General features: G+C 55.1%; 1 protein-coding gene across 1 annotated transcript; it reads right to left on the bottom strand.

Moving 5' to 3' along the window:
• Positions 1–7445: 7445 nt before the first annotated feature.
• IRF2BPL (interferon regulatory factor 2 binding protein like) lies at positions 7446–10599 on the bottom strand. The gene has a single exon (XM_060095786.1). It carries the CDS (start codon positions 10597–10599, stop codon positions 8269–8271), a length of 2331 nt encoding a protein of 776 aa, XP_059951769.1. The 3' UTR covers positions 7446–8268.
• Between the last annotated feature and the right edge of the window lie 932 nt (positions 10600–11531).

Genomic DNA, 11531 nt, shown 5'->3' with positions numbered 1-11531 from the left:
GCAGCCTGGCTGTGTGCCCTCACGTGGCCTGGGCTCCAGGCTCCTCTGGCAACCTCTGCCGTCCCGAGGGAACAGGAACCCTGCTGCAGTCACTTCGCCTCCCTGGGGAGGAGAGAGAGCCCTGGGAAGAAACCACTGGCAGGTGGGACAGGAGATGAAGGGATAAGGAAGCCGCAGGCTCTGACTCAGCTGGTTCCCGGGAAAAGGGCTTGACCTGGCCCATGCGGGATTAAGAAAAGGAGGCACAGGCTCTCAGAGGCCCTCCCCACCCTGCCCCCTGCCCCCGCCACCTGCTGACCCCTTCTGGCCCTGTTGGGGAAGGGTGGGTTGAGAACGGTAGGAGTGGGTGAAGGCATCCCACCTCCCCCTGCCCCAGCTGTGGTACTCAGTCACCGAGGAGACATGAAGGCCCTTCTGGGGCAGGAAGCAGCCTGGAGCCTGAGAAGCCACCTCTGGGCAGATGGCTTGGTCAGTATTTTAACCCCAGGTGAGATGGAGGACCTCACAGCAGCTCCTCCTCTGGCCCCCCTGCTCCCTGGGAAGCTCAGCCACCGTTCTCTCCCCCTCCCCTAAATTGATCCTAATTCCAGAAGGCTCCCTCTCCAAGTCCCTGGGTCCCCTTGCCCCACCGGAGTGGGCCTGTTGGCAAGTTCCCGAGTCAAGAATCAGTTGCCTACAGCTCCAGGCAAACGGGGGTGGGGGTGGGGATTTGTAGGAGGTGGTCACGTGACTGTCTGGGCGGAGACCCAGGGGCTCAGAGTTAATTCCTCCGTGTTCACATGGCCCAGCATTCCAGAGCTGCCTGTCCCCGGGTGCTGGCCGCCAGCGTTGCCCCCGGCACCCTCAGCGACCCAAACCTGTTCTCAGAGGCAGCTGGACCTCCTGGAACTGTGGTTTCTGAACCACTGCCCATGGCTCTGGATTTCACATGCTGGCTCCTCCTTGCAACAAAAACCCAGGCCTCGCTGGAAGGGTTTGCACTGGTGGAGAGTGAAGTGTTGGGGCGTGGGCCTGGGGAGCGTGTGAACGACCTTCCCCTGTGAGAGAGGGGGTGAGGCCAAGCGGGGGGGAAGTTACTCACTGCTCTGTGACTTGGTTGCCTTGTCTGTAAAATGGGAGTAATGATAGTACCTACTGTGGGTATTTTCCTGTCAAAGGAGAATAATGGCAACGAGCAGCCTCCAAACCTTGCCATAAAAAAGGAAAAATAGTATATGACCATGCCTAGCCCAGAGGGTCCAGAGGTTACATTCAGTAACATTTCTCCCTCGCTCTTTTCTTTCTTTTTTTTTTCCTTCAGGAAGTCACCTTTTATTTTTTATTTATTTTTTTTACATCTTTATTGGAGTATAATTGCTTTACAATGGTGTGTTAGTTTCTGCTTTATAACAAAGTGAGTCATTTATACATATACATATGTTCCCATATCTCTTCCCTCTTGCGTCTCCCTCCCTCCCACCCTCCCTATCCCACCCCTCTAGGTGGTCACAAAGCACCGAGCTGACCTCCCTGTGCTATGCGGCTGCTTCCCACTAGCTATCCATTTTACATTTGGTGGTGTATATACGTCCGTGCCACTCTCTCGCTTTGTCACAGCTTACCTTTCCCCCTCCCCATATCCTCAAGTCCATTCTCTAGTAGGTCTGTGTCTTTATTCCTGTCTTACCCTTAGGTTCTTCATGACATTTTTTTTCTTAAATTCCATATATATGTGTTAGCATACGGAATTTGTCTTTCTCTTTCTGACTTACTTCACTCTGCATGACAGACTGTAGGTCCATCCACCTCATTACAAATAACTCAATTTCGTTTCTTTTTATGGCTGAGTAATATTGCATTGCATATATGTGCCACATCTTCTTTATCCATTCATCCGATGATGGACACTTAGGTCTCCCTCGCTCTTTTCTTTTAGCCACATTTTCCCAGTCTGTCACCTAAGAGACCTGAGGAAGCAGTTCTGCCAGCTTCACCAAGCTGCTGTGGGGTATGGGAAAGGGAGAAGAATGTGGCAGTAGGGGAAAGCACTAGACACTGCAAGGAATACCTGGTGTCCATGGCCACTGCCCCACCCCTCCCCCTCCCCATCCCTTCCAGAGAACACCCCCCAAGCCACAGTGGGGCTGGCTTAGGAAGCCCAACGCTAGCACCACAGCGATGTAGGTAGGTATAAGTGCACCGGCGTGGGCCAAGGGCACACACACACACCTTGTCCAGGAGCCAAAGAAAAATAATAGCTAATCCCTGGCTGTGGAGGTAGAGGACACCCCAGACCCAGACAGGGGCTCTGACCAAGTCTAGTTCCTTGTCCTGGACCTTCCTTCCTGTCTGGCTTATTCTAAGATCTACCCCCAGGAGATATATATTATAAATCTAAGCTTCTTTGTGCATCTAATACTGCTGAAAATATACACAAAATAACTGCCAACAGTGCTGCCCTCAGCGGAGGGGAACTGAAGACCTGGAAGGGAAGGAGACTGACTGACTTTCACTGACTATCTTTTCATGCTGTTTGATTTTCTTTTTTGCCAGGTATATGTAATACCTTTTTAAAGATTAAGATACTCTACCCCTGGGATGGAGAAATAGTGGAAGGCTTTGCTTGCCATGCTAAGGAATTTGGACTTTATCCTGTAGGCAACAGAGAGCCAAGGGAGGTTTCTAAGCAAGGAGATGACATGTTCAGATGTGTAAAAGAATTGCCTGCTACAGAGCCCTGGCCTGGAATGGGTGGAGACTGGAGCCCACGGGAGACCAGTTGGGAGGCTGGGACACTGCTCTTGAGTCTAGCCTGAAGTGCGGACCCACCAATCATGGATCCACAATGTGGTACCCACAAGGAGGTAAGCTTTCATGGATCATTTTTTTTTTTTTTTTTTTTTTTGCGGTACGCGGGCCTCTCACTGTTGTGGCCTCTCCCATTGCAGAGCAAAGGCTCCGGACGCGCAGGCCCAGCGGCCATGGCTCACGGGCCCAGCCGCTCCGCGGCATGCGGGATCCTCCCGGACCGGGGCACGAACCCGTGTCCGCTGCATCGGCAGGCGGACTCTCAACCACTGCGCCACCAGGGAAGCCCCGTCATGGATCATTCTTTACTTAAGTTTAGGGGTAGGAGGCAGCTTGAGGGAGACTTCAGAACAGTCTTGCTCCAGAATCCCTGATTGGAAGTATGGCTTGGACAGCACCATGGTGTGTTCCAAGCACACCAAGCCTAGAAAATGCCCTCTCCCAGGGGCTTCCCAACAGCGCCCCCCCGGGGACAGCCTCACTCACTGGCACCGGCCAGGCTCATATGGAGACTCTGGGAGATGGGGAGAGGGCTGAGGGACAGGCTCACGCTCTGAGCTTGGGTTTCCTGGGCCCTGTGGGTCAGAAATTAGAGGCCCCCTGCACGGAGCAATATAGGAGTCCTGGCTCTAGGCTGCCCTGGGCTTGAATGGAATACCAATGATGGCTTTGGGCATTTAACCTCTCTGAGCTCAGCTGGCACATCTTTAAAACGAGGGTCATCACACCTTCCTCGTAGGCTGGCCTGAAGTGTGCATCTACCCGGCACCTCACACAGCACCGGGCATGCCACTTGTCTCCTAGATGGCCAGGCAGAGGTGGGTGACAGGGAGAGAAGAGAGAAGCCCCAAGTTCAAGGGAAGGTGGCAGGAGTCCTGGTCTCTCCTACCTCTGACCTCTATGTCCAAATGGTTACTTATCTGACAGTCTTTAAACCTTCAGAAGTTTCCAATCAGCAAAGGGGGAGGTGGTGTGAGGGCCCACAGCTCAAAGGTTAAGAAAGGACTCCACTAATTAAGGCCCACCTGATATTTACAGTCAGAAACCTAGACACTGCTCTTCACATCCCCTTCCCCCAAAGGTATGGCTGCAAAAGAGACCAACCGACAAATGCTTGTTCGCTGTCCTCCAAGAGCTACTAAAAACACTGAGCCCCGCCCCACCAGGTACTCACTCTCCTTTTGCCCACTTCGTCAGCACCTGCTCTCATATAAAGCTCTAGGTAAGTTAAATGTCCTTAATTTTTTAAAATGTGCATTAGAGTTGTTCTTAACAGGAATGTAGCCTGGGCTCTGCCACTGTGTGACTTTAGGCAAGTTCCTTCATCTCTCTGTGCCATGGGGACCTCATTTTTACTAGGTGGATGAACTAGACCTAGGTTCTAACCTCAAGTTCCATGGATAGATTTTAGATGTGCATGAACCCCTTTAAAAATTGGGTAACGCTGGTTGCATCCCAGAAGGGAACTAGGTGGCCGAGGGGCCGCTTGTAGAAAGGAAACCTTACGGTTGTACTGTATTCCCCTTTGCATCTTTTGAACTTTGAACCAAAGGAATATATTACCTATTCAAATATAAGTACATAAAATTAAAGAGGAAAGAAAATGTATGCAAGTCCATGTGTGTGGGGGGCACCTGTACTTTCTGAGGAAGTATCTATCATTTTCACCAAATTTTTCTAAGGTCAGAGGACCCCAGAAAGGTTTAAAAAGCATTTCACCAGATGCCCTTAAGGGTCATTCCCTGTCCCAGTTTCCTGGATTTGACAAAGTATAAGAGAAAACAAAAGCGAATTTCAGACCTCATTACATCAATAGCCTGGGCTGGATGAATGTGAAAATGAACCCTCAAAGCACATTTAAAAACATATGTGTTCACGCCCACATGAGCGGAGCGGGTTTAGATGTGAATGCTGGACTTGACATGGTGAGTTGTCCTCACTGGTGGATCTCCCATTTTGCAACCTTCAGAGATCAAGGTCAAAAAATAACGCCCATCATCAGCCTCTTCTCTCAAAGCTGTTGAATTAAGTCCTCTTTGCCCCACCCCTGTGCCCACTCAAAGAAACATCCGGCTTAGGTTAGCTGCACAAACGATGCCTATAAATAAAAGCAATATGGATTCTTAAATGTTGGCCACTTTGGCTCGGAGTGGGAAGAGAAAGAGAAGGAGGAAATAGAGGTGGGGAGATCGATCCAGGGTGAACTGGAGATGAAGGGAGACTAGCTCATCAGAGACCTCCATCTGAATCTCTGAAACCCACAAGAATCCTCCTGTACTGGAGAGGAAACTGCTTCCTGGGTGTGCAATGTGGAAAGTGTCAGGGTAGGGGAAATCTAGCTGAGGGATCAAAGCAAGACTGGTTAAGGCAACCACACTAGCAGCTGAATGGGTCAGCGCAAAGAGAAAGGTCACACAGTTCCAAAAAAAAAAGAAGGGGGAGCTGCCATTTAACAAACGGCTCCGGGTACTGGTAAACTTTAATTAACTGCACCATTATAATTCACTTCCACGCCACCCGTGCTCTCCCTCTTACCCCCTCCCTCCTTCCTTTCCCCCAGGTCTCATCAAGGCAGGTTTCCTTAGTGAAACCTAACTGGCCGCCTGTGCTGGATGCTTCATTATTACAGCTCTGCCTGTCCTGCTGCTAATGTACCCAGCAACAAGAGGGAACAAACTACAGTTCTCAGCTCTTCATGACAGGCCCCTTTCCTACCGATGTGCACTAAATCAAGGATCCCATAATCCTAAAAGTTCCTGAAAGTAATACAAGAGCAATGAAGAGGCAGTGGAAGGCCAGCAGGAGCGGATGCGCACGCAGAGGCAGGTTACAGGGCCAACTCCCACTTGGATCCACTGGACAGTACTCATAGGTTCACACCTGGACCGGTCATCCACACGTCCAAGTTGACATGCACAGCTCAATGCGGTGGCTGCACCCGCCATGCCTTCATTCACTGGTGGTTAAATTACACCCGTGATGCTCGAGCTCTGTATTCTCAGGCTGCTGAGCTTTACCCATTTTATGGGTGTGTGCAGTGGGCGTGGGGGTTGGGGGTACCTCAGAGGATCTTCCAGGCGAAACATGCTTGGTTTTTATTAATGAGCTGATGAGAAAAGCCAACCCAGACCTTTAAGTGAAATGTGTGATTGGTAGCCAAGCGAGAATAGGTTTTAGAATTAACTCTTCCTACAGTCTGCTATGCATTATCACCCCCAAGTTAATTACCCCTGAGGATGAAAATAGGTTTCATGACTCATAAGCACCAATACAACACTTGGCAGCAGATGAAGATGCAAGGACACATTTGCAGGAAGCTGACACGCACATCTATTTATATGTGGGGAGATTCTTGATGAGGTGAGACAGGTACCTCCCGGGTACCAGGATTAAGAGGCTGAAGCAGATCCACCAACTGCCATTTATCCACACCTCCAAACACACATACACACACACACACAAACACAGAGTCATGGTTTCCACTACTTCAATGATGGTGGTGGCAAAGCAGGAACAGAAACTGAAAGCTTGTTGTTAACAGCCAAGTCTGAACACCAACCCAACCTCCACCTCGGTGTTCTGGGCTAACCAGTGACTTGTTTTTCCCCAAACTCACCTGCTCCCTTATTCGCTATTCCTCTGGCCTTGTGCAGACAGTCCTGGCCCAGCTTGCCTCCACCAGGAATGGGGTGTGGCCAGGAATGGATTTCTGATAGGATCTGGGGCTGTGTTTTGCTTCCTCCCTCCCCATTTCCTACTCCCCTTCCATTTGCCTCCCAGGAAAGTACAAGGTTCAAACCAAGTTTGTTTGCCTTCCCTCAGAGCTCTGGGACGGCTCCAGAGCCCTAAAGGACATTCCAGTCCCATCCCCATCCCTCTGTACCTCACAAATGCCACCAAAAAGTCAACTAGATGAATTATCCCATTTCTTCACCAGTGGGGACGGGTTCTATTTGGTGTCATGAGCAATGGTTCCCCAGGAACACAGTTTGGGACTCTCTCTTCCCTGCTCTCCACAACCAGCTAAGTGTCCTGCCTTTTCGAAATTATCAAAAAGGAAGGGAAAGAAAAAAACGTCATGAATGAGGTGAAACTGCTCTTCCGACGCATGAACTGGAAGCTGCTGGGAACTCAGTCCTGAGTACATGGATTTGTTTCCCACTTCCCACACCCCTCCTGCCTCCACTGCCGGCTCCCAGCTCTGTGACATGTTTGCTTCAAATGTGCAATAACAGTGATTTTTGCCACATCTAGGAGGCAAAGCACCGCGGGTTTGTCCTGTTTCCCCCACCCCACTTGCATTAAGTCACAGCTGCACTGGGTATCAGCATATACTCAGGGCCACAAGGAAAGGCACCAAAAAATCATTCCTGACAATGCTATTTGCAGCTGGGGTGCGCATCAGGGGAAAACAGAGATGCTGAAGAGTAAACAGAAATCGCTTAGTCAGCAACTGTCCTGCCCCGGAGAGGTGAGTGTAAATAGTCTGGTACTGAAGGGGAGGGGCAGTCAGCCAGCACAGGGCCTTCTACAGATGCCACCTCGGAGGGCTTTCAAAGGCACCAGCATTTGTGTTCTATGTTGGAAGTAGGGAGGGTGTCCCCCATGTTGGAGCTGTATGGTCTTAGCCCTAGAAAAACACACTTGCTGACTCGGGGCAGAATTAATATCAATTGAATTTATTACAAGTTACTAAGCTCCAAGGCACATTACAGTGTTCTGTTAACTACAGAAATGTATAAAGGACAAACAGAGCAGATTCTCCATGTCTAGCATTTCGCTCTACTGTTCAAAAGCATCCGTGCATCAATAAAGCAAAAACAAAACAACACGTGAAGATCCAACACATTCAGGTCAGTAGAAACAAACCAAAACATTTTCCCTCACAAACTTGCAACAGAAAACACCCACCCCCCCAACACCCCCCTTACCATTTTGCAAAGGAAACAGAAAAACAAAACAAAACAGAACAAAATAAAGTGAAGACTTCAACACTTGGGGCTGTTCAGAAACGAAGCTCTCACCATTTTATAGCATCATTTTTTTTTTAGGCAGCAACACTGGCCTTGGCAAAAAAAGTCTTCTTTTGTGTGTGTTTTTCTTCCTTTCAGTGAGTGCATAACATTTACAAAAATACACACCAGCAGCAGTCGTTGCTAAAGGCTATTAATTCTGTACCTAGGCAAACACTCTGCCACCAATAAATGCTAACGAATATGATGCAAATGACCGAACCAATATTATACTGCTTAACACAAACCAGCTTATCCTTCAAATGAAGAAGTTACATACCTTTGTTTCAAAATATAGAAACATACGACGAAAATAATGTCTATACATAAGACTAACTTTTTGCAGTTTGTTATATTCACAATTCTACATCTTGGGAGTGAGGGAAGAGAGGGTCGATGTGGGTGGGGGAGGGGCCCTCTGGACGGGAGAGGAGCTGGTCTGGGGCTAAGGAAGTGGCTGTCTTGTGGTTCAAGGGTCTCTCTCCTTTTTCACTTTAACATCCCCAGCTAAGATCGTCGCGATTTCGCCCTGCATGAAGGCCCAAGGTACATTCGACCCAACCAGCGGGCATTTCTCTCCGCTGGGGCAGTACACCTCGCCGGTCGCCCCCTGGGCCTTGATACTCTCTCTAGAGCAAGGGAAGCAGAATTTGTGGCTGGGAACGGAGGGGCACTGAACGAAATGCGTGTCCTCCAAACGTTCGTGGCAAATGGTACAGCAAAGGGGCCCGCTGTTGGCCATAGGGGAATCCGGAATGTTTTGGGGATGCACTTGGTCCATGCCCGGGTGGGTGCTAGGCGGCGGGGGCGCCACCTGTAAATTCAGGTCCCCGTTCCGTGATGCCAAGCGGCGCTGCCCGGGTACGGAGGCCGGCGACACTGGGCTGCTGCTGTTGCGCCGTGCGGACGCAGTGGTGGAGTGCACAGAACTGCCATCCTTAGGCGAGTGCGCCGTGCCCAGTGTGTCTGCCACCGACATGAGGGCGGCCATGGGCGACGGACCGTTCTGAGGGGCTGACTCGGGCGGGGTGGTCCGGTTGGAATGGGGTCCCAGGGGTGGGGGCGGCGGAGGCGGACCCCCTGCCGCATGCCCCGGCGCCGCAAAGCCCCCAGCCGACATGGTGAGCTTTAGTGCCTCGCTCTGGTTCGCCATCCACTGCTGCCTCTGCTGCTCCTCGCCCAGCTTCAGCGCGCCCTCGGCGGAGTCCGGGGGCTCGGGGGACGCCTTCCTCTTGCGCAGGCTGGCAGCTGCGCCCCGGCCCGAGGGGGCGGCGGGCGGCAGGGCCCCGGTCCCCGGGGGCGCGCTGGGGGCGCGGCTTAGACTCACCAGAGCCGTGGGCAGCATGGGGCAGCTGGCGTCCAGGTAGGGCTGGGGCAGCATGTCGGCGCCGGGCACGCCCTCCTTGAAGAAGCGCACGGCCTCGGGCAGCAGGTCTCCAAGAAGGCGCCAGTCCCCGGAGCCGTGTTTCTTCTCATACTCCAGATACTTGAAGCCGGAGGAGAGACCCCGACCAAAGTCCTTCATACAGTCCTGGTACATCTGCTTAGCCACACCAGATGCGCTGGAATACACGTTACCCGAGCCCGTGGGATACTCAATGAACAGCTTCAACTCGTAGTCCATACCAGGTTTGGAGACGGCGTCGAAGGCGAAGACGCGGCCCAGCAGCGAGTGGTCCTTCTTAAAACGCACCTCGTAGGGCGTGCAGCCGGCCAGCGTGAGCAGCGTGTCGCGGACCATCTTGGGCTTGTTGGCCCACTCCTCCGCGCGGTTGCGCAGGCTCTCGCTCAGCTCAGCCAGGGCCTCGGCGTTACGCTGCTTCTCCTTCAGCTCGCGCTCCTGGTCAGTGCTCGACACGGAGCCGGGCCTTTTGCCACCAGCACCCCCGCCCACCTCGGCCACCGACGACGAGGTCGAAGATGACGCGGAAGACGACGCGGCCGATACGCCTGGGCCGCCCCCGAGACAAGCTGGGCCCCCGGGGGCCCCGGGGGGCGCGGGCGTTGGGGGCCCACGGCTGCCCAGACCATGAGGCGGCGGTGGGGGCAGCACGGGGGCGCTGGCCGGGCCGTTAAGCAGCGTCTGCGGCAGCAGGTTAGGGGGCACGGTAAGCTGGGGGCCTCCGCCACCCCCCGGGTTGGGCAGCCCTGTCACTAGTCCACCATGCGTCCCGCGCCGAGACGCCACCGACGCCGCCGCTGAAGACGAGTTGGGGCTCTGGCGGTTCAGCTCCGGGGGTCCCTCCTCCGGTGTGGGCTTGGGGAAGCCGTTGGGGCCCCCCAGGCCGTTGGGCAGCCGCGCGGAGTGGCTGCTGCTTCCCAGGCTCACCGGTGGTGGAGGGTATTCGAAACGGCTGCGCTGTTCCACCGCGGCGGCGGCGGCGGCGGCGGCAGCAGCGGCTGCGCTCAGGCCATAGCGCTCCAGGCCGGACGGGGCCGCCAGAACCGCAGGCTTGCTGGAACCATCGACGTGGTTGAGCTGTTGTTGCTGCTGTTGCTGCTGTTGTGCGGCGGCCGCTGCCGCCGCCGCCGCCGCCGCCTCCTTAGCCGACAGGGCCACCGTCTTGACCCCGACGGGCGGCGGCGGCCCGGGGGAGCGGCCGTCCTGGAAGCAGCCGTGCGCCCGCTTCAGCTGACGCGCGGTCTCGATCACAAACTCGATGCGATCCGCGCCCTCGTAGTTGACGCAACCGCGGCATACGGGTTCCGAGAAGTCCCAGATCATGGCCCAGGGCATGCGGGGCAGGTCGCACAGGTAGCAAGATTGTCTCCGGGACGAGGACACCTGCGCCGCCGACATGATGCCGGCCCTCGGGAAGGTAGGCCCCCGCCCCGGCTGTCTCCGCGGCGCTTTCTCCTCCCGGAGGGCTGGCCGGCTGGGGAGGGCGTACGGCTGCGGGGGAAGGAGGGGGGGCGAGAAAGTTCTGCCCCAGGGGCTGGAGGGAGCGCGAGTCTCCACCGCCCGCGCAGCGCCTCGCTGCGGGGACTCCACCGCCCGGGCAGCGGACGAGTTCAGCCCTCTCCTCGCCCCCACCTCCTACTGCGGCTGTTTCGTCGGGAGGGGAGCTCAGGCGCCTTCTTCCTGGTGTCGCAGACCCGGGCTGGAAGCTCCGGGCCCGGGGGGAGGGGGCGAGGGTGCCGGGTGCTGGCCGCCGTTGGTTCTTGGCCCCCTCCCCGGAGTGGCTGGTGCCTGGAAGCTCGAAAGGGGTTGTCTCTTCCCCTCTCCTGGGAGGGACCCCCTACGACCTGCGTCCTCTCCCCGCCAGGCTCTCTGGGACGAAGGCTAGAGGGTTCAGTGCCACCCGGTGCCCGAGTCCAATCTTGCTGAAGTCGCTGCTTCCCCGGAGGACCGGGGGAGGGGTTGGCAGCCGAGAGAGGAGCTTCTCCCCTCGCAGCGTCGGCCGTTCCGCTGGCGGCAGCTGGGTTTGCACGGCCGGAGGGAGCCGCCGCGGCCACTGCTTCCAGGACGCACGAGAGCAGAGGAGAGGAGCGCACGCACGCAGGCTCCCGCCGCCCCCAGGCCTGGCGGGCGCCCGGGCCCCCGCGGCTGGCGGCGCTCACGTTGGCTGCAGGGCGCTCGCGCGGCGCCTCGACCCGGGTCGCATCCCTTCCCGCTCGCACTCGCCCGGAATGTGGGGTTGTGATTGTTACTCTACGTTCCGGAGGCGCGGCTCGGCGCTCCCGCTCGCGCTGCGGCTCGCGCTGTCCCGGGCTCGGCCGCGCGGGATGCCG

The sequence above is a fragment of the Mesoplodon densirostris genome, chromosome 4, assembly GCF_025265405.1.
Source record: "Mesoplodon densirostris isolate mMesDen1 chromosome 4, mMesDen1 primary haplotype, whole genome shotgun sequence".
Lineage (NCBI taxonomy): Eukaryota > Metazoa > Chordata > Mammalia > Artiodactyla > Ziphiidae > Mesoplodon > Mesoplodon densirostris.
This window is presented reverse-complemented; position numbering and strand designations above follow the sequence as displayed.